The following is a 24602-nucleotide window of genomic DNA, read 5'->3' on the forward strand; positions in this document are numbered from 1 at the left end:
TGGAAACGGTGGTTCATTAGTGGCCATGTATGTCTCCTTCAAAGCTGTATGTTCCTGCTACAGGTTACCTTGACATTGTCCCATGTTGGAATGCCTATTTAGATGATTTTCCTGCTCATTTACACTATTATCCACCAAAATAGCTTTCAGAAAGGCAGAAACACTGATGTGGTTGTATTAGCTGTGTGACCTGCCCTTTTCTTCTGCAATCAAGGGAGTAGGAGGGAGTATTATATCCGCCACTGAAGCTTCATCTGCAGCTGCACAGATCGTGTAACACAGATATGACTCGTAGATGACTGGGATTAAGTGGAGTGGAAGTTGGGATGATGCAGCACTAGTGGCAAACACATGGCAAGCGACAGTCCCGCCAATATTCTGATTGGTCAAACTATGATAATTTGTCATGTGACCCTGAGGTCAAGCCCATCCAAAACAGACTTAACTAAAGTCTCCTGGAAGCATTGCCTCGTTCTTGTCATGATTCTCACTCACTCACTCAAGAACTCACTCACTCACTCAAGAACTCACTCACTCACTCAAGAACTCACTCACTCACTCAAGAACTCACTTGATGACTGAAGAACTTGCTCTAGAATTCACTCAAGAACTCAAGAACTCAAGAACTATCTTAATGACAAAAGAACTTGATCAAGAATTCACTCACTCACCCAAGAACTCTTTTAATGACAAGAACTCGCTCAAGAATTCACTCACTCACTCAAGAACTCACTTAATGACGAAACATTGATAAAAAAATCACTCTCACTCTCACTTACTTAATGAGAAAAGAACTCGCTCAAGAATTCACTCACTCAAAAACTCACTCAAAAACTCACTCAACGACTAAAGAACTAGATCAAGAATTAACTCACTCACTCAAGAACTCACTCAACGACTAAAGAACTAGATCAAGAATCAACTCACTCACTCAAAAGCTCATGCAATCAAGAGCCCCTACATACTGATTGTATTGTAGCTTGACTGTTGAGACATAAGTTGCTAACACAAGAACACCTTTCCTATAGTTTTATTATACATGTATCCTAAATGTTGGAAAACTGACCTGACACCAGACTGCAGGATTATATTTAGAATGTTATGTGTTGAGGAATAGTGAGTATTGCCTAAAGTTCTCAATCCTAGTTTCACATTAAATGTCAGAATAATGCAAGCAGTTGCAAATGTGATCACAACATGAAAAAATGACAGGTTTCAAACAGATCACAAATGTCATTTCTTTTGCATTTCAACGCAAATAACAAAAATAACATATAAACCCATAACTCGTTGAAATTGTGGCAGATGTATTTATTGTTGCTGGAACATAAAACTTTACTCTCAGTAATGACACGCTGACATTTGGTTTACAATATTACATGGACAACAATTGGATTGCCTGGTTTTGTCGCATATTCCTATGTGTGTTGGTGTGATCTATAGCAGCCACCTACACTGAGCCTTCACAGGCAATCAGATAGTTCGTGTTCACCCTTTCTCAAAGTAGTCCTTGCCATATATGGAAGTCTGACCTGTTGGCGTGAATGTAATACCGGATTAGACGTAATAAGCGCCCACGGCAATATTTGCTAATATATTGGCTTGTGAACAATCCCAATTAGCACCCCTTCCGATTGATCAATGTACACAAGATTTATTTATTTGTGTATAATATGCACACGTGTGTTATATGCACCCTTAATTATGGGCAATTAAATTCTGGAAAAAATATCTGTCGGGTATAATACACACAGACTCTTCTTTTGTATCATTTCAGGCTGTCAGCACAGACCACAAAATTTAAAATCTTTCAACTCTGTTTTATTTTCTGACCAAAATTATATTCTAATAAGAACCCCCAATTTCTAATTTTGAGAGTACACTGGGCGCTTATTACGTCGAATATGGTACCTCAGTTAATCAAGGAATCGGATACTTTTTTATCTTGTGGTTTTGTATTGGAGATTAGTTAATATTTCCGTAGCAATTTATTTGTAACTTTTTTTAATTTTCTGGTCCTTTACAATTTAGTTGTGTAATAAGTTGATAATTTTCATAAGTACTCTGGACATAGGAGATTCCAGTTCAAATTTCAAAGATTAAAAACTGAAAGTCTATATTTGCCTATATTTGACCCAAAAAGCATGTGTTTGTTGTTGAAAATGCCAGATTTCCTGTTCAAATTAAGCCTGGTAGTCGAGGTGAACTGCCCTGGTTGCCATTGAGTAAATGGACTCTTGAAGTAGGAAAGGCTAACATGTTCTTAGATAAAACGATAACAGGAATGGTCTCATCTTTAAGTATAAATACATAATAGATTAATGAAATAAATCTATATTTTAATAAATCTTTGAGAAAGAAAAGAAAGGTTGGGGGATACTGATGGAGTGCTTTTACTTGACTTTACGGAATCATCGGTGTTGTGCCAACTGCGTATTGATCCGCTCAGTTTTCTCATTTTCTGAAAGAAATATCTTTGTTTGAACTGGATTGAGGAGAAATCATAATTTCAAGGCCATGTCAAGTATTGAAACTATTCTTTTTAAAGTTCCAATACAATTTATCATTATTCCATAAACTTGTCCTGAAGAACAGCTTTAGAAGGACATATTTCAACTAGAAGTCTACTTTTGTAAAGGACCAGTTCAAAAATTCTATGTCGGATAAAATCTGAATTGCCAGGGGTATGGTCTTGCAAGTTTTCCATCTGACAAAATCAACTGGGTAGCTGATTCCACAATGATTATATAGTAACTGAACTAAACTGATACTATTGTCGTTCCTAATAATGCTGTTAGGAGTTGTCACTAAATACATCCAGTCTTTCCATGAGGTAGGGGTGACTGTTGGTCTGGAAATCACTATTGCTATAACTATTGATATTGAAAGAAACTATTGTGATAACTATTGATATTGCAAGCAACTATTGCGATAAATATCGATAGTTTTCAATGTATCTTTTTAGATGGATTTTAGTGTTGAATTAAACCTTAGAATTGAAGTTTCCTTTGAATGTGATAACCATAACACCAAATAAAAAGTAAAGTTTGAGATATGACTGATTTGTTTTTTCTTTACCCTGATAATCTAAGAAAAAGAAAGTTTGTCACAAACTCCACTTGACTGTCACCCTCCGCCATTTTACTTTAAGAAAGACCGGTTGCTAAGCATCAAGGGCAGTTAACTCTAATCCTCACTCAGCTGCTTCGTGAGCTTGTTTTGGTGACTCAATCGCATAAGGTAAATACAATCAAAACTATCGATATTCCTAACTGAAATCGATACTATTAATCGGAAACAGATTTATCGTTCAATTTATTGACTTTAAGTCTTACCAATATTAATATATTATTATTATGAATTATTGTGACACCCCTACCACAAGGTAGGCTTTTATAATAACCAGCAATAGTCCTTCTGGTGCAGTTCGTAATATTTACAGGCAGATTTGAAAACCCTACAAGTGATTGTCAACAAAGCAGACACAATTTATTGATAACAGCTTCTTTAATTACAGGTACTGTAAAGGCAATGTTTTGGTATACAGCCTTGCTTGACAACAGTATAAGGATCTATACCAAAATGTCGCCTTTACAGTAATTAAAGAAGTCGTTATCCATAAATTGGGTCTACTTTGTCATCCGTCAACTTTTTAGTAATCCCTATCTAACAATTAATTGTCAACACCTAGTAAATAAACTTCATTCAATAAATGTTAAAACGAACAGGGTAAAACATGAGAATGTGTGATATAAGAGGCCACTAAAACTAAATAATTCAACAATTAAGACTTGTTGGGTGAGGGGTATGTCTAAAAATTAAAGAATTAAATTTTTATCCGACATCAGACTTTGAAACTGGTCCCTAAGAAAGTCTCTTTTAATGAACTCAAAGGGACCACTAATTTTAGTTCGTTATAGCCGTAGTTTGTTATGAGCATATATACAGCATGACTACAGCAAATAGTCGGGACAAAAAAACCAAGTTCGTGATATCCGTCAGTTTGTTATAAGCGTGTTCGTCATAAACGTAGTTTACTGTATAGAAAAAACTATTGCCCACATTTTACAGATCTTCTTTTGTCACTCAAAGGAACAAAAAATATTTATCAAATCAGCTCCAATAACACAAACATACAATCAAACATACAATCAAACATAAAATCAAACATAAAATCAAACGTATAACCAGTGTCACCAATATGGTTTGTAGACATTCTGCCATTGTCTGGCCTTTTGAATGAAGCACTCAAGGACAAGCATATGACCAATGGCGCCATGACGGCGCTGATTGAAGAGTGGTTTATTGACTAGTGTTATTACCTGCCTAGAAGTTATTACATCCGCCACAGTGGATGTAAACAATAATAACATCCACCCTTAAATATGCCGTTATCTTATTCTCAATATGAGGTGGCTGTATTGCGGGACATTCCATTTACAGTGGAACTATATTGGCTTCCGGTTGGCAATGGCTGCTGTCTGTCATTGTTTAGGAAGGGTTTCAAATAAGCAAATTTGTTTCTTACAAATGAGATGCTAACCTTTGGGAAATTATGGCTTGATGATGGCTGTTTTGAGTGATGTGATAGTTGATGAGACAGTGTGAAGTGTGACTGTGGTATTTATGGAGTTTAAATAATGACTTCACATTTGTGGCTGCACATCACAGCATTCACGTATACCACCGTCGACATGTTTACCAACATCAAAGACTTGAAGTTGTCCGAAAGCAACGCCAAAAAACAAATGATGTTACACATTTGATCAGTAAATATTTGTATTTGTTAGATTGGGATTATTGTTAGTGGATGCTGGTGTTTGTAATGAAGAAAATACAATCAGAGACATGTCATGTGATTTGCGTTATATGTGCACATTATTTGCAAAGTTTGTGAAATTAAATGAATGACAGTTGAACGGAGCCTTTATTTGAAAGATTTAATTTGCGTTTCTTGATTAAAGTAATGATAAATGCGGCCTTAGTGAATAAAAACAGACAACTAGATCACATCAAAGACGAAGTATGTGAGTGAACTTTGTTGTAAAAGTTTGTTTCAAAATATCTGCAGTTGTAGGATGAATGCATGACTGAATGATGTTTATTCTTAATGGGATGTTATTTGATAATGTTGATGTTAATTGATGTTGATCATGCTGTTTGATGTTGATGCTTCTGCTGCTGTTTGATGATGGAGATGGTGATGATGTTCATGTTATTTAACACTTGTCCATCTGCTTCGTCATAGCAGTGATTGCAGTGTCAGTTTGGATGAAAGCCAAGTAATTCTAATCAACTTGAACCCTATTTGTATAGTATGGATAAAGTGACAACACTACCGATAGATTATTGTGACACAACTAATTATCATAAATATGATAACTATATAAAGTTATGGTAACGCAACTGTCTGTAGATACAGCAACTCAGCTACTTAATATTGATATACAGTAGTAACACAACTCCTTATAGCTATAGCAACACAACTACTTATATAATATATATATATATATAGTAACACAGCTCCTTATAGATGTAGTAACACAACTACTTATATAATATATATATATACATATATAATATATATATATATATATATATATATATATATATATATATATATATATATATAGTAACACAGCTCCTTATAGATGTAGTAACACAACTACTCATAGATATACCAACACAACTTTTTATAGTTATCCTAACATGCCTATTTATAGATATACTAACACGCCCACTTATAGATATACTAACATGACTACTTATAGATATAGTAACATGACTACTTATATAGATGTAGTAACACAACTACTTATATTAGATGTAGTAACGCAACCACTTATAGATATAGTAACACAACTACTTATATTAGATGTATAGTAACACAACCACTTATAGATATAGTAACACAACTACTTATATTAGATGTAGTAACACAACTACTTAGATAATGTGAGTAACAAAACTATTATTAGATACAGTGAGAGAGTTCCAAGAAGAAAATACATTACAGTAAGATTGTGGGACCGTTTCTCAATTTAATTTCACACAAGGCCTTCTACCCATTCAATAAAGGGAAGGACTTAAGTTGTAAAGTTTTCCCATATAGTTGGCCTCTCTCAGTATCAATGCCTTTAGAAGGAAGACCAAATAATGGTACTATCATCCATATAAGCTCAACCTCCATACAAGGTGATGGTGATCAAACATGCAACTCACCTTGTGTGTCTCGACAGCAGGCGGTGATGCTGCATGCAGGCCTACATGCACATGCATTACACTGTGTGCATGCACATGCATGCAGATGTGTCTCTCTGCATGTGATTAATTGTGCAGGAGGTAATGTGCTGATGTGACAGATGTGGAGGGCTGTGTGTGGATGTGTGTATAATTATATGTATATGAAGGCCTGAGCTGACATCAGGAGAAGAGGCGCGCTGATCGTCTCATGCCGCTAGCCGGCTCAGCGTTGTTGTAACGAAGCAATGCTGTTGCTGCTGTTGCTGCTGCAACCGTGCCCCAGCCTAGCTGGCTTTTTGTAAGCTTCAATACTTACCATTAGTTCTTAAAGTGGAGCAGGTTGGTACAGTTTGACCTGGATCTTTGACTTGTAACATTAAGAGGAATTATGGGCATTGAACATGTTAAAGATTCATCGTGATGAAGGACAAGGATTTCTTAATCAAAAGCATCATACTAATTGTCTGTTGTTTGATGGTATGGTGGCACACATTCACCTAGTATCTTACAAGGACCTTCTGACTCAGGGCAGGGAAGAGTAACTGCCCCTGTTCTAGAGATTTGGACCAGTTAATGATCTTCAAAAACATGTAGCAGCTTCTTACTGATGTTCCGAGGCAGAGAACATTAATGTTTTAATTGATTTAAAAAAAATATACTTATTTCACATGAATTGTCATGTTTACATTTCAACAAACCCTAATTGTTTTCTGTTGTCCATGTTTAGTGTAGCCCTTGTTGTTTTCTGTTATCCATGGTCAGTGTAGCCCTTGTTGTTTTCTGTTGTCCATGTTTAGTGAATCCCTTGTTGTTTTCTGTTATCCATGTTTAGTGTAGCCCTTGTTGTTTTCTGTTATCCATGGTCAGTGTAGCCCTTGTTGTTTTCTGTTATCCATGTTTAGTGTACCCTTGTTGTTTTCTGTTGTCCATGTTTAGTGAATCCCTTGTTGTTTTCTGTTATCCATGTTTAGTGTACCCTTGTTGTTTTCTGTTGTCCATGTTTAGTGAATCCCTTGTTGTTTTCTGTTGTCCATGTTTAGTGTACCCTTGTTGTTTTCTGTTATCCATGTTTAGTGAATCCCTTGTTGTTTTCTGTTGTCCATGTTTAGTGTACCCTTGTTGTTTTCTGTTATCCATGTTTAGTGTACCCTTGTTGTTTTCTGTTATCCATGTTTAGTGAATCCCTTGTTGTTTTCTGTTGTCCATGTTTAGTGTTACCATTGGTGGAGTTTTAAACAGGCATTAGATACAACAGTTACATGATGACTTTAACAAATTAAACTTGTTTGAAAATTGTTCTTTAATATTTAATCTTGATTACTTAAAAAAAGGAATCATAATTAAATAAAATGGTATCAGAGTGTCAGGGCCGTGGACAAGTTGAGATGTGTTGTGTAATCTTATACTTGTGTGTCACTTTGACCTATCAATTCAGCATCTATGGAGGAAGAACAGGCTGACTGGGAGAGGGAATAGGGAATAACAGGCTAAGAGGGAATAGGGAATAACAGGCCAAGAGGGAATAGGGAAAACAGGCCAAGAGGGAATAGGGAATAACAGGCCAAGAGGGAATAGGGAAAACAGGCTAAGAGGGAATAGGGAATAACAGGCTAAGAGGGAATAGGGAATAACAGGCTAAGAGGGAATAGGGAATAACAGGCTGTTAGGGAGAGGGAATAGGTAATAACAGGCTAAGAGGGAATAGGGAATAACAGGCTGATAGGAAGAGTGAATAACCTGCTGATAGGGAGAGGGAATAGGTAATAACAGGCTAAGAGGGAATAGGGAATAACAGGCTGATAGGAAGAGTGAATAACAGGCTGATAGGGAGAGTGAATAACAGGCTGATAGGGAGAGTGAATAACAGGCTGATAGGGAGAGTGAATAACAGGCTGATAGGGAGAGGGAATAACAGGCTGATAGGAAGAGTGAATAACAGGCTGATAGGGAGAGGGAATAACAGGCTGATAGGGAGAGGGAATAACAGGCTGATAGGGAGAGGGAATAACAGGCTGATAGGGAGAGGGAATAACAGGCTGTTAAGGAGAGGGAATAACAGTCTGATAGGGAGAGGGAATAGGTAATAACAGGCTAAGAGGGAATAGGGAATAACAGGCTGATAGGATGAGTGAATAACCTGCTGATAGGGAGAGGGAATAGGTAATAACAGGCTAAGAGGGAATAGGGAATAACAGGCTGATAGGAAGAGTGAATAACAGGCTGATAGGGAGAGGGATGAGGAATAACAGTCTAATTGTACTTCGGTTATAAAACAGCCATGTTTCTTTGGCATGAAGGTTTTTGATTATGTGTAAATGGTTTTATTAGAAGTGTATAAACAATGTGGAAGAGCAGAGGGCTGTTTTGTGATGTGGGCGAGTGGTCACAAGGCTTCTCCAGGCTTAGAAATGTCACCTAGTACTTAATCTTTACTGTAATCTTATTATTGTGATATTGATGGAATTAAATTTGTTATGATTGTTGAAGAAAATGTTTCGTGACCCTGAACTGCCAACAGGTGAATCATAGTGCGCCAGATTTATCCCGACTAGGGTGTTTGAATCAGGAGATAAACCAACTGTGTTTTGAAATTTGACATGGTCCCGCTGTAGAGTAGATACCTCTTTTAATTTGGAACTGAGCACTTTGGCGCAAGGTTAAATAAGAGGTATCTGTTAGGGCTGGGACGGGTAACTCGGGTACTCGGGTCAGGTGGGTACTGAGGAGGACCCAGGTACCCACAGGACTACCCGGACCCGTGGTTAGTTACGTGATATATTGTTAAATGACAAAAAGTATCTTAAACTCTATGTTTAAACTACAAGTCACTAATGTTCGCAGTTCTTCCTGACTACTACGCCCATTCCTTCTGACTTTATTATGTTTGAATGAAAACTTCAGTCAACTTCAGTGTATACACCAGATGGTTTCATACATATATCTAAATACATTTTGCCAGGGCTACAGTCAAACTTTTCCCAATCATACAGTTTGTACCTACCTCTTGAGACTGACAGCAGGTACCCGGGTAGAGTGGGGTAATAGGGGGTGGGTACCCGGGTAGTAAATTTGGACTCGTCCCCGCCCTAGTATCAATATCTGAGTCAATAAGAGGTTCAATAGTTTTCAATGATACTTGGCATATGCATTGCTCATCAGCTGAACTGGTGCCTTTTGCTATGTTTTACATTTCAATGGAAAAAAATTCAGCTTAGTTTCAAAGTAGGGTGGGGTTTATTTCCGGGCCAAGGTTTGTTTCGGGGCCATAACTTGAAAACTGTTGAACATATTACAATGAAACTTGGCATATGCATTGCTCATCAGCTGAACTGGTGCCTTTTGCTATTTTAAATGTTTTCCATATTATATGTTTTACATTTCCATGAAAACATTTGCGACTTAGTTTCAAATGAGGCCATAACTTGAAAACCTTTCAACATTTTCAATTAAACTTGGCATATGCATTGCTCATCAGGTTTACTGGTACCTTTTGCTATTTTGAATGGAAAATATTTAATCTCAAACAACTCCAGGATTCATTTCGAAGTCCCTCCAAAAACATAGGTTATATATCATTGCCTTTTATAAAAGCTCCTATGCCTCAGCATGGCAGCAAATGCTTGCTGACTCGCTGACTTGGTTGATGCATGTCATCGATCCCAATTGCATGGAATGATGTCAATCACTGGATTGTCTGGTCTAGACACGATTATTTACAAACCGCCGTCATATAGCTGGGATATTGCTGAGTGCGGCGTTAAGCTACAGACCAACAAAAAGGCGACTGTTTGTCGTAAGAGGCGACTAATGGGATCGGGTGATCAAGCTCGCTGACTTGGTTGATGCATGTCATCGATCCCAATTGCATGGATCGATGCTCATGATATCAATCACTTGATTGTCTGGTCCAGAATAGATAATGTACAGACCGCCGTCATATAGCTGGGATATTGCTGAGTGCGGTGTTAAACAACAACAAACCAACCAACCAACTCACTCATAGTGTACAAAAATGATCAAATTCATTATCAATTTCAAAGACACAGACCACAGGTGTGTGATACAGCACCTTTGTACAAGACCTGTATAGTGTCATGTGGAGAAGTGATTCAGGAATACGGGAACGTTGTGATGTGGGCAGAGACACAGATTGTGTACAATGTAGAACGGTCTTGAGAGAATCAGCCTGGTGGCGTACGTTACTGTGTCTATAAATGGAAGTAATGCGGAGCCAGCAGTGGAGACCCTGGAGAGATGACTGTAGTATTCCTGCCACATGGCCACCCACTCCTCTCCCAGCCAGGTCAGTAGAGTAGAGCAGAGCAGGAGGTGGGTGTAGCTGGTGCTGTGTGTCGCCGGTGCTGTGTGTCGTTGCTGGAGCTGCTGGATCACTGGGTCATTGACAGTGTGACATACCATGCTGCAGTGACCAGATGGCACTCAGTGTCAGGGCGAGATAGGGAGCCTCATCTGGACATACTGGATTAAACAGTGTCGGGTTGGCACATATAGGATCAAATAGTGACTGGCTGGACCTGTCTGATCAAATATTGGCTGTTTGGGACATGAATGATCAAATATTGGCAGGTTGGGACATGATGATAAAAAATGAGCCGTGTGAGACATATATGATCAAATATTGACTGGCTGGACCTGTCTGATCAAATATTGGCTGTTTGGGATGTGAATGATAAAATATTGGCTAGTTGGGGCATGCCTCTTCAAATATTAGTTGTTTGGGATGTGAATAATCAAATATTGACTGGCGAGACATGATTGATCAAATATTAGCTGGTTGAGCCATAATTGATCAGCCATTGGTATGGTTGGGACATGCCTGATCAAATATTGGCTGCTTGGGACGTGAATAATCAAATATTGGCTGGTTCGGGCATAATTGGATCAAATATTTTCTGGGTGGGACATGAATGATCAAATATGAGCTGTGTGAGACATGTATAATCAAATATTGGCTCTTTGGGATATGAATGATCAAATAATGGCAGGTTGTGGCATGAATGATCAAATAATGGCTAGGTGGAACATGAATGATCAAATATTGGCTGTTTGGGACACGAATATTCAAATATTGGCTGTTTGAGACATGAATGATCAAATATCGGCAAGATGGGACGTGAATGATCAAATATCAGCTAGATGGGACATGAATGATCAAATATTGGCTGGTTGGGACATGAATAGTCAAATATTGGCTGTTTAGGACATGAATAATCAAATATTGTTGGGTTGTTGCATAAATGATCAAATATTGGCTAGATGTGACGTGAATGAGCAAATATTGGCTAGACGACATAAATTATCAAAAATTGGCTGTTATGGACGTGAATGATCAAATGTGGGCTGCTAAGACATATTTGATCAAATGCTGCGATGATATATATGATCAAATATTTGCTGTACCTTGACAGGTTGAGGTTTGCAAAACCATGGATATCATATTTTCCTCGTCCAACTTCCCAACACTGCGTTATGTAGCTTCTAGCAGAATTTGATTGAACATGTGAGTGTGATGTTTGTGACAGTTTTTTTCCTTTCTTTTCTAGGCATGGGTTTGGCGACTGTCGACGACCACTGCATGACACGGCTGTCCTTGTTGAAGAAATCGTACATGCTCAGATGGCTTCACTGGTGAGTAGCTGAGTATATTGGCAATAAGAGGAGGTCATTAAGCAATTGCCAAAGGCTGGAAGACCTTAAATATCATGTGACCTCAGATGTCACAAAACACCATTATTATAATTCAGGGATGTGAGCAGGTTTTCCCGAAAAAGAGGAAAAGTCCAGTTTTTTTAAACATTTGATTGCATTTTAAGCAATTTCGTGCAGTTTGGACAACATTCAAACCAAGAAATTAATAAGTCAATGGCAAATAAACAAAGATGGCGGATGCAGTAAAATTTAGAAGTTAAATCAGTACTTACTTTTAAAAAATCGGTCATAGCGTCCGCACACCCAGCTACCTGCCGGGTCTGGGAGCAATACTCCATAAACTTCAACCCCCCCTTCCCCCCATCTCATTCCCCAGACACAAGGACAACTGTCACAAACGTGCAATGTCTGACCGTTTCCCCATGTCGAAGCATATTGAAAAAAACTTACCTTGTCGGCTACTTACTTACCTTTTGTTGAAAAAAACTCCATTGCAAACATAAGACATTAATACAACATATATCCCTGTGTTATGGGTTTTCGGACACTGAAGAAACATTCATAGTTTTCTCACTAATCACATGAACAACTGTAAAACATCTCATTCACTTATAGGCTAAAAGACAACTTTATCTTAAAAACAAGCCATCATCTGAGTATTTACAATTTCTGTGTGACGCCAACCTCCCGATATAGTGCAAGTATTCGTGATAGAAAACGTATGATGTCCGAAAACCTATGATGCTGAAGGGGGCACAGGTGGCCCAGTCATCTAAGGCGCCGCGATTCGCTGTGCAGTGTTGCGTCCCTTGGGCACGCCAGAAACCTAGGATTGTGGGTTTGAATCCCGGTTCGCTCCGATTATGTTTCTAAGTTTGTCAGCACCTAACCCGTGCTCGTGGGATTCACCGAAGTGGTAAAAGTCTCAGACCTGCATCACTTCGGGCTTTCCTCCCAAATTAAGCTGCCACGCCGTGATATAACTTGAGTATTGTTAAAAGCGGCGTTAAACCCAACTCACTCACTCACTCACTATGATGCTGAAAGCTCTGATCGAAAACAGGACAATCTGCGACGGTTGTCCGGTTTACAATAATATTTTTAGGAGTGTTGTTTTTTAATCTTTGATTTTATTTTTACGCGGAAGATGATTTTTTCCGAGGATTACTGTTTAAAAAAAATGCGATTTTCCGCATTTCCGCGGAGATTTCACATCAGTGATAATTACCAACTGCATTTTTATGGAACATACCTTGAAAGATTCAAATAGTATCCTGCTTTATACTACACAATGTCCAGTCTGAAGTTGGTTCGAGGTCCAGGGCCCTGTTCCACAAAGCAATCTTAGCTCTACGATCGCTTTGTGCAATGACGTGTCACTTGTCATGTGTGGTCCTGTGCTAAGTGCTTGGTGTTGAAGGCACTGCAGAAGCAGTGTGTCATGGGGGACACTGGTGGCCAAGTCATGTAAGGTGCAATCAAAGGAGGAGGGTGTGTTATATTAAAATTTCATATACATCGGGGATTCTGGGTAACTGATGCTTGATGCTTTGTTAGTCAGACTTTGTGACTTGGTTGATTGTGTGTCTTCGTACACCAGTGGTATGGGACGTTGCTCATGATATTTATCTTTGATTTTTCTGGGCCAATGACAATAATAATAATAATAATAATAATAATAATAGGTCAACTTATATTGGCCAATATCCACACCACTCAGGGGCATGCTCAAAGCGCTACTATTGCCCCGGTCAATGGATCAGTCTGCACTCAACCATCATTCTCAGCTCCCTCGGGAGTATACAACCCAAGCTGCCTGTTAGGCGCTAGAAGGTTAACAACAACATTGCCATCTCATGGTAGGGGTACCCATTCACTGCTGGATGAACAGAGGCACAGTTCGAACAAAGTCACTTGTCCAAGGACAGGCCGCATGTGCTACATGTGCTTCAGTGTGGGGCAGGACCGAAGCCCCAGAAACTCTGAGGAGTCAAGCTGCTGAACATGGTCGCCCATGCAAGGACTCTCCGCGACCATCATTGCTTAACTTCACCTGATTATGACCTGTGCACTGTGCTCAAGACCACATGCCGCCACGAGATGGCCATGAGATGGCTGGATTCCAGCTGACACTCTGTCTTTAACCGGATACTCAGTGTGTAATGTCTCAGTTAGTTTGTGCAGGTAATGCTTGAGCTGCATAAAAAGATGCAAATCCAGTGTTTCACCTGTAACAGGGAAACGAGATAGGAACGACAAAAAAGGCAGATGTGATGAAGTGATGTCGTGAATACTTACATCAGTAAACTAATGTTTGAAACACCAACTAAGTGTAACATTTCCTGCACCGTAGGAATGTTTTTCAGATCTTGAACTCTCTCAAGTGTCACCTCTTGCACCTTTAACCTAACACCTGTAACCTCACAGCTGTAACTTGACACCAGTAACTTAACACCTGTAACTTGACACCTGTAACTCAACACAAGTAACACCTGTTCACTCCTGTAACCTGTCCACACCTGTAGCCTTTCCACTCATGTAACCTGTCTACACCTGTAACTTCTCCTCACCTGTAAACTGTCCACACCTATAATCTGTCCACTCCTGTAACCTGTCCACACCTGTAACTTCTCCTCACCTGTAACCTGTCCACTCCTGTAACCTGTCCACACCTGTAACTTCTCACCTGTAACCTGTCCACTCCTGTAACCTGTCCACTCTTGTAACCTATCTACACCTGTAACTTCTCCTGTAACCTGTCCACACCAGTAACTTCTCACCTGTAACCTGTCTACACCTGTAACCTATCTACACCTGTAACTTCTCCTGTAACCTGTCCACACCTGTAACCTGTCCAAACCTGTAACCTCTCACACAAGTAAGGACCCACACCTGACATGCCGCATCTGTAGCCTCACACATGACACTTCCCACACACCTGTAAAATTCACACACAAAATTTAACAAATCGGGACATGATAGCATCAATACTAGTAGCATTAACAAATATAAGAAAATAGTGTTCATATGAATACTGAATTCTTTTCCAATTCTCTTTCCATGATTACCTGAAGATTGTCTTGTTCTCTGTGTAGATGATGTCTTGTTCCCTGTGTAGATGATGTCTTGTTCCCTGTGTAGATGATGTCTTGTTCCCTGTGTAGATGATGTCTTGTTCTCTGTGTAGATGATGTCTTGTTCTCTGTGTAGATGATGTCTTGTTCCCTGTGTAGATGATGTCTTGTTCTCTGTGTAGATGATGTCTTGTTCCCTGTGTAGATGATGTCTTGTTCCCTGTGTAGATGATGTCATGTTCTCTGTGTAGATGATGTCTTGTTCCCTGTGTAGATGATGTCTTGTTCCCTGTGTAGATGATGTCTTGTTCCCTGTGTAAATGATGTCTTGTTCCCTGTGTAGATGATGCAGGCGTCCGATGTTGCAGCTTCACGTAGTAGTCGTTTCATCGCCATGGAGGACTTCCTCTTCCTGCTACGCAAGGACAAGGTCAGTGCCACAAGCCATGAAGATCCAGGGTAGAATAGGTCTTCAGCAACCCATGCTTGTCCCCCGTGAAGATCCATGGTAGAATAGATCTTCAGCAACCCATGCTTGTCCCCTGTGAAGATCCGGGGTAGAATAGGTCTTCAGCAACCCATGCTTGCCATCAAAGGGGACTATGCTTGTTGTAAGAGGCAACTAACGGGATTGGGTGGTCAGGCTCGCTGACTTGGTTGATGCATGTCACCCTGAGAGTGTGTGTTTGAATCCTGAATGGACTCCACCCAAAAAAGTCCTAGAATTTGTATTTTGCTAAAAGAATGTCATCATAAATTTAACATTTGTTGGAAAGTGGTCAAAATTCATAACCAGTTTTAAGCTCTTGAGGTCAAAGTTGTTTACTCAGATAATACTCTGCTCTCTACTGACAATGTTGATTGTTTTACTCAAATAAAACTTTATTCAGATAAAACTGCTGTCTACTGAAAATGTTGATTGTAATATTCAGATAAAACTCCGCTGTCTACTGATGATTGTTTTATTCAGATAAAACTCTGCTGTCTCCTGATGATTGTTTTATTTAGATAAAACTCTGTTGTCTCCTGATGATTGTTTTATTTAGATAAAACTCTGCTGTCTACTGATGATTGTTTTATTCAGATAAAACTCCGCCGTCTACTGAAGTACATGGAGGTGAAAGACTTGAAGACCTCCACACTGCGCAGTGGGGGGTTTGAGGACGAGGAGACGGCCGACTCAGGTGGGCGCAGCACATGAAACAGTGTATGAATTCTGGCAGTAGTTGACCCATAAACACCTTACGAGTTGACTGTATGTGCAGAATCACAAACACACACATACATGTACGTCGCTATATAAGTGCAATAATCTTGGACGCGACGTTAAACCCACTTTCACCTCACCTCACATATTCAATATCAAAACACACGAGGGTAAGATTCTATTTGTCATCCAAAATCATTCTGCCAACTTTTTCAGTTTGTGATCGGTACTCAGCAGTGTCCTGTTTGTAAAGGGTACAGCTAACCTGCTACAGTGGCAGAGAGATTAGTGATATCATTTCATTGTGATGTCATGGTAGCCGATGATGTCACAATGGTCCGTGATGCCATTTGTTTGTAGTGATATCTCCCTGGAAAGATCCCTTGATCTCACCCAAGTGATATCTCTTGTAGAAGCCAGTTTGGGATGATAAATGTTTGTTGTATGTGTCTATGGCGTTTTGAGAATATCAACTAATTTTTTTTTTTTTATTGATTTGAATTACCTTTTCTGTTTTTAAGTTTTTTGTTATCTTTAGAATTGCACATGCTAAAACCATAGTTATAGATTATAATTTACACTAAAATCTAGTCTCTGAAATGAACATATCGTACAGAAAAAACAGTTGTTCAGTTATCTTAATAAAAATATAATAAAAAGGAGCCCAGTGACTCTCTTCATTTTCAGATACTGCAGTGATCTAGACTTGCCAAACATTATAGACTTACATGGGCTGTATTTGATATATATTTGTATCAGAGTCTGTAAGACAGACTAATTATAATTTTATAAATCCTTTTTTTTTCACTTTTCTTTATGTTGAATGTAAATTGGAAAAGTCTGCATTGCTTTTTTTTTTATCAAATTATCTTAATCTCTTTTGTTTAATGCATTTAGCTAGATTAACCATACAATTAATTGGTATTTCTATGTCTTTTTTTGTATGAGCAATTTCTAAAGCAAACATTGGCACTTAGTCATGTTCCCCAGTGGTTCAAGGGAGATAACTCTTGTTCTCAATGTGCTGAGTTTAATCAGTCTCATACCAAAACATTGTGAATATTTAATCAGGTATTGCTTGTTCCCTGTGATAATTGTTGTAGCTAACAATGTCGGACCACATGTCCTGTGTCGGGAATGGATGCTGCACGTGTAGGTCCACACACTGAACTTGAATAATTCAACTAATTACACATGGCTTTGATAATATTTGGTCTTGATTACAGCTGATAAAAGTCAGCCTGTGAGGAAACGGAGGAGGATCTGCTACGACTTCCTCGCCTCCATTGACAACACAGGTAAAGTGACTTTGTCAAATTTTGGGATTAAGTTGAACTTTTCATGATTTGGGAAAATACTGGATTCTGATTGGTCTATCAGGTTTCAAATCACAATAACAACCTCTGTTTGAAGCAGCTGACATGATGTCCACTTCACAGCAGAAGCTAATATGTATAGAAAAGTATGTCTTTTGCAATCATTGTTTGCAGTGATGTAAAAGTTACAAGATGCTTAGTTGCGGTTTTTTTAAGTGTGTGTGTCAGTACTTTTGGGGATTAAGACATGACAGAAATCAATTAAGAAAGTACTTTTCAAGTATTACCATCAGGAATGTCAGAAAGCTTAAGATTTTGTCTTTCCTATTTCCTACTGTGATATCTTTTGCATCACAATAAGCACTGTGATGTTTCTAGTGATGTGCAATTTTATCAATACACCCTGCAAGGCTAAAGCTTCATTTGGTGAGATGGGGGCACGGGTGGCCCAGTCATCTAAGGTGTCGCAATACGCTGTGCAGAGTTGCGTTCATTGGGCACGCCAGTAACCTATGATTGTGGGTTCGAATCCCGGTTGGCCCTGATGTTTCTATGTTGTGTCAGCACCTAATCCGTACTCGTGGGTTTCACCAAAGTGGTAAACGTCTAAGACCTGCATCACTTCGGGCTTTCCTCCCACATCAAGTTGACACGCGGTGATATAACTGGAATACTGTTAAAAGCAGCGTTGAACCCAACTCACTCACTCATTTTGCTGATGAAGTTCGTACCTGTGCCACACACTTTCTTACATATATGCATGTTAAGTTTATCAATGTAGAAAAACAATGTTTGAGTATATACAGTGCTATACTTTGTTGGAAGGTTATCACCAGTGTTTCCTTAATGTCGATCAATAGCCCGCTCAAAACACAGAAGTCATGGCCTCCCCAGGGCGTCCCCTTGTCTCCACACACGATGTTCAATGAATATCTTTGCTCCCACAAATATGTCCCCTTACTTCCTAAATAAACAATTCCAGGGTTGACTTGGTACTCGCTGCTACATGTTGGTTGTAGGAACATTACAGCCCTCAAAGTTGCGACTAAAATGGTCACCAATTCGACCTCAATTTCAATTTGTCTACTGTCTAAACTTCAGAGGGAGCTAAATGACAATCTTGTTATTTAAGTATTGTATTTCAGTCGACAATGCTCATTGGATAAGCAAGGATATACCTAAATAATCTAGTTACATTGTTTGAGTCACATTAAACAAATATCAAGTACAGTTTCCACTAATAAACGATTTCAAGACTAGTGCTGTGACTTGTACATATAATTATAGTTATTTTATAAAGATAATTTCAAATGCCTTGGGCTACCTACAATATTAGCTTGACTTCTTGATTTTACCACTGACTACCAGGTAAAAAATACTTGTAGCCATATGGCTACTTGGTAAAAGAATGAACTTTGAGGCCTGTCATTATAACCAGATCTTATGCTCCCACACAATACCTCTTTCCATGAAGTTATGAGGACACTTCCATGAAAGGTCGCATTCGGTGAACCAGTAGCAGCCTTTGACTTTCCGTTCTGTACAAAGGATGTGTGGGATCTTTAGCCAATCAGATGTCAGCTTTCTAAAATGATTCAGCTTCATGTATTTTCTACCTTGATTCAGAAGTTTTGATTTTAGCAAAAGAAAACAGTCACTGAAAACTACTATTCCCTCCTTTCTACACCCTTTTGAATGTAGATGCCTTGCCACTCAGAAACAATGAAATGTATACTTGACCACAACATTATTGCAGCTTTCGTATTTGGAAGTACCTGATTATTTTTGTTTTTGAGCTACAGAAATCAGATATGCTTGTCTGAATACTTCACTCACTCGTACAGATAACTTAGAAGCCTTGATGCTGATTGGCTACAAAGTTCACCTGGTGTATTCCTGTGCAAGTGATCTCAGATCTTCACGCAGAAAAGTATTATTTTGGAGCAACAAATTTGATTTTATTAAGATTGAGTGTTAGAGCCAACAAATGAGAATATCTTGCTTCCACTGTAATGAGTGAGTGAGTGAGTGAGTGAGTGAGTGAGTGAGTGAGTATGGTTTTATGATGCTTTTAGCAATATTCCAACAATATCACAGCGAGGAACACCAGAAATGGGCTTCACACATTGTACCCATATTGGCAAGCGAACCCGGGTCTTTGGTGTGATGAGCGAACACTTTAACCACCAGGCTACCCGACCGCCCCTGCTTCCATTGTAACCAAGGATGTGTGTGCACCCTGACGACTTCGTTGGTTGCTCCTGAAACAGGCTCTGGTTTCCCGGGTGATTATTTACCCAGTGATACCGCACGAATATCTGTGGCAGCCTTGTAAAACAATATTCGTGCACGTCCTTCACGTAAAGATTTCTGTTAAAGCCTCATCGATCATTGCTTCAAGCAATGTTTGACCTGACCTACTGTAACATGACATGCCTCTAGAATTGTAGGCACTCACTCGCTGTTGTGCAGTGGAACTGAATATTTGAGCGTGGTTTAACTTAAATAAAAACTAATCTTAAATTTGTATGACTTACCTTTTTTGAATGAAAGAAGGAACTAAACGTGATAACCTATTAAAAAAATATGAAAATCTATAAGGAACTGAACGTGATTACCTGTTATTATGTGAAGCTCTGGGTGCGTTTTGGAGCACATTTTTTATGAACAAACATGTCTTCAGAATACTCAGCTTAGCTTAATTATGTCAAATTCGTTGTGTTTCTGATTGAAGCTCCTGGGTTTCACCAAAGTGTTCAATGTCGCCAGCATGTCAGGCCTTCCTCTCACATGAAGGGACGGGGGTCTGCTGGAATACTGGGGTCACCCAACTGAGCTATGGTGTGTTTGTTTCAGGAGAGTTACTGGCCCTGTTTGACGAGGACGGAGTGGACGAGATTAAACACGAGAGGCTGATGGTCAGTAATCTCATTGCATTATGTTCACACGTGAACCTATTTTGTTGTAATATTTGTTGGGGTCATGGGTGGCCCAGTCGTCTAAGGCGCCGCAATACTTTGTGCAGAGTTGCGTCCCTTGGGCACGCCAGAAACCTATGATTGTGGGTTCGAAACCCGGTTATGTTTCTAGATTTGTCAGCACCATATCCGTGATCGTGGGTTTGACCGAAGTGGTAAACATCTAAGACCTGCATCACTTGGGGCTTTCCTCCCACATTAAGTTGACACGCCGCTATATAACTGGAATACTGTTAAAAGCAGGATTAATCCCAACTCACTCACTCACTCACTCCAAGACCGTTACTGATGACAAGTCACTGCACATGTTCAGTAGGCTGAAGCTACTTAAAGATGGGGATCTCAATAAGTTAGGATACGATATAAGGATGAACAACTTCTTTATTACAATTAAGAGCGATGTTTCAGTGTAGGTTCTAACACTGTATTAAGCAAGTGATGACGGTGTTAGAAACGTCACTCCTAACTGAAATAAAGAAGTTGTTCCTCCATATATCTTATCCTTACTTAGTACTCCAACTTCTGATGCATCTCAAAGAAGGGGATCACAATGTTTAGGGTCAAGAAAATGAACCGTAAATAGTGTACTCAGTGTATTTCTTAGTAGAATCGAAGTATGTAAAATGCAGACTACCCTGTTAATGATTAAAACAGTAAAACTTTTTTGCAACCCCAGAACCCTCAATGTAAATTATTTGCATCCATTCTCAATTTGTATGTGAAGGATGCAGCATTGTGCATCCAGTAAAACCCTGCTTGTCTGAAGTCTGGTGTTGATTCCGGGGCAGAATAGGTTCCAGTGCTTGGGATAGACTGTGTGATGTAACAATTTTTGGTTGAGTGATTTTCAACCACCGAGGCTTCCACAAAAAATGAAAGTCAGACAAGTGGTTGTCTAGATCACGTACTTTGTGTACCCCTCTGACAAGTGTAAATTGGCACGGTTCCCATGGCTGAAAGCTTTGAACACATAATGCCATTTAGAAAGTGGTCAAATGTAACAAATGTTATATGTTTATGTGATGTTTTAGCTGTTTTTCCTATATTACAGCGTGCCGAGGTGCAGACTCGTAGCATGACCCCACAGCAGTACACAGAGTACTGTCAGGCTCGACAGAGCAGCTTCAGTAAGTAGTCCGGGTTAGGACAGGTCCCCAGCAACAGCGAGGGTCTACATGGATTGGGTGGTCAGGCTCAGTGACTTAATGGATTGGGTATCTTCATATCCCAGCATGAAACACTGCTCATCTATATCTGTTCCATCAGTACTCACACATGGTCGTAGTAGACACTGGCAGTGGGGTAGCCTTGTGGTTAAAGTGTTGGCTAATTATCTGGGTTCTGTTCCCACATGGGTACAATATGTGAAGCTCATTTTGGTACCCCCTGCTTGATATGGCTGGACTATTGCTTAAAGCAGCGTAAAACTATACACCAGATAACATTGCCTACTGGGAGATCATCACCTTGTGTGTAATATTGTTAGAAACTCAGTTTTTACCTGATAAGGAATTAATTTCAAATATGATATGGATTGGGCAGTCACTGTGTAACAGTGTGTTTGACTGGACTGACACAGTGTACAACAGTGTGTTTGACTGGACTGTCACAGTGTACAACAGTGTGTTTGACTGGACTGTCACTATGTACAACAGAGTGTTTGACTGGACTGTCAATATGTACAACTGTGAGTTTCACTAGAATGTTACAATGTATAACTGCGTGTTTGACTGGATTCACTATGTACAGCAGTGTGTTTGACTGTCACTATGTATAACAGTGTCTTTGACTGGACTCACTATGTACAGCTGTGTGTTTGACTGTCACTACGTATAACAGTGTCTTTGACTGGACTCACTATGTACAGCTGTGTGTTTGACTGTCACTACGTATAACTGTGTCTTTGACTGGACTCACTATGTACAGCAGTGTGTTTGACTGTCAATATGTATAACAGTGCCTTTGACTGGACTCACTATGTACAGCTGTGTGTTTGACTGTCACTATGTATGACAGTGTCTTTGAGATGGACTCACTATGTACAGCTGTGTGTTTGACTGTCACTACGTATAACAGTGTCTTTGACTGGACTCACTATGTACAGCTGTGTGTTTGACTGTCACTGTGTATAACAGTGTGTTTTACTGGACTCACTATGTACAGCAGTGTGTTTGACTGTCACTATGTACAGCTGTGTGTTTGACTGTCACTATGTACAGCTGTGTGTTTGACTGTCACTATGTACAGCTGTGTGTTTGACTGTCACTATGTACAACAGTGTGTTTGACTGGACTCACTATGTACAGCAGTGTGTTTTACTGTCAGTTTGTGTAACAGTGTGTTTGACTGTCAGTTTGTATAACAGTGTGTTTGACTGGACTGTCACAGTGTATAACAGTGTGTTTGACTGTCACTATGTATAACAGTGTGCTGGAGTTGTTGTTTGTCTGTACGCAGGTCGGAAGTACAAGAGCCAGAGATTCAAGGACTGGGTCATGGCGGGAGTCACCATCGACGTGAAGCCGAACCTACAGGCCTGGGAGGTGATCAGCTACCTTGCCTACGAGACAGTTGCTCAGGTAATCATGTCACATGAGACAGTCGCTCAGATAATCATGTCACATGAGACAGTCGCTCAGGTAATCATGTCACATGAGACAGTCGCTCAGGTAATCATGTCACATGAGACAGTGGCTCAGGTAATCATGTCACATGAGACAGTCGCTCAGGTAATCATGTCACATGAGACAGTCGCCCAGGTAATCCTGCAACAAGGGAGGACGACAGAAACTAAGTTGCTGACAAAGCTTCATAATTAGGGTGATTCTGGGATTCGAAACCACAATCCGTATATCCTTGCATGACCAAGGGAAGTAACTCTCCACTGCCACAACTGTCTCTCGAGACCACTGGGCCACCACATTATCAGGGAATCCTGCTCAGATTAAACTCTCAAACACTGTGGTGCCACCAATATGACTAAAACCCTATAATCACAGAAGTTGCTTTGTTTCAGATCGTTGACCTGGCTCTGATTGTTAAGCAGGACATGAGGGCAACAACCTCAGACCCGATGTCGAAGAACCAGCCCAACCTCTGCCTCAACTACCATGATGCTGTGCCCATGTCCTCCATCATCGGCAGCAACAAGATGTCCCTCATGGCGTCACCTACCAGGGTACACAAACTTAATTTAACTGTGGGTGACCTTGGATGGCTTGATTGCAGGTACACCGACCAGGGTACACAAACTTAGTTTAACTGTGGGTGACCTTGGATGGTTTGAGAGCAGATACACTGACCAGGGAACACAAACTTAGTTTAACTGTGGGTGACCTTGGATGGCTTGAGAGCAGATACACTGATCAGGGAACACAAACTTAGTTTAACTGTGGGTGACCTTGGATGGCTTGAGAGCAGATACACCGATCAGGGAACACAAACTTAGTTTAACTGTGGGTGACCTTGGATGGCTTGAGAGCAGATACCCCGATCAGGGAACACAAACTTAGTTTAACTGTGGGTGACCTTGGATGGTTTGAGAGCAGATACACCGATCAGGGAACACAAACTTAGTTTAACTGTGGGTGACCTTGGATGGTTTGAGAGCAGATACACCGATCAGGGAACACAAACTTAGTTTAACTGTGGGTGACCTTGGATGGCTTGAGAGCAGATACACCGATCAGGGTACACAAACTTAGTTTAACTGTGGGTGACCTTGGATGGCTTGAGAGTAGATACACCGATCAGGGTACACAAACTTAGTTTAACTGTGGGTGACCTTGGATGGCTTGAGAGCAGATACACCGACCAGGGTACACAAACTTAGTTTAACTGTGGGTGACCTTGGATGGTTTGAGAGCAGATACACCGACCAGGGAACACAAACTTAGTTTAACTGTGGGTGACCTTGGATGGTTTGAGAGCAGATACACCGACCAGGGTACACAAACTTAGTTTAACTGTGGGTGACCTTGGATGGTTTGAGAGCAGATACACCGACCGGGGTACACAAGCCCAGGATGGTATCAGGTTATTACAAATTTTGTATATATTACTCAATTACTCAATACTCAATAGAAATCAATACAGAGTTGAATCATGAATCGAT

The 24602-nt window shown here is 39.9% G+C and overlaps 1 protein-coding gene across 2 annotated transcripts in view; it reads left to right on the forward strand.

Annotated features, from left to right (window-relative positions):
• The window catches only part of LOC139473695 (transcription initiation protein SPT3 homolog), an 89694-nt gene that overhangs the window by 62317 nt on the left and 2775 nt on the right, over window positions 1-24602 (forward strand). For both annotated transcript variants that reach the window (XM_071256406.1, XM_071256407.1), the window contains exons 3-10: window positions 11808-11892; window positions 15331-15417; window positions 16072-16171; window positions 17421-17492; window positions 20367-20428; window positions 21540-21615; window positions 22946-23067; window positions 23505-23666. In XM_071256406.1, the coding sequence (XP_071112507.1) occupies window positions 11808-11892; window positions 15331-15417; window positions 16072-16171; window positions 17421-17492; window positions 20367-20428; window positions 21540-21615; window positions 22946-23067; window positions 23505-23666 (766 nt within the window). The remainder of the gene's footprint in view (window positions 1-11807; window positions 11893-15330; window positions 15418-16071; window positions 16172-17420; window positions 17493-20366; window positions 20429-21539; window positions 21616-22945; window positions 23068-23504; window positions 23667-24602) is intronic.

The sequence above is a fragment of the Haliotis cracherodii genome, unplaced genomic scaffold, assembly GCF_022045235.1.
Source record: "Haliotis cracherodii isolate W230 unplaced genomic scaffold, xgHalCrac1.p SCAF_3, whole genome shotgun sequence".
NCBI classification, from domain to species: domain Eukaryota; kingdom Metazoa; phylum Mollusca; class Gastropoda; order Lepetellida; family Haliotidae; genus Haliotis; species Haliotis cracherodii.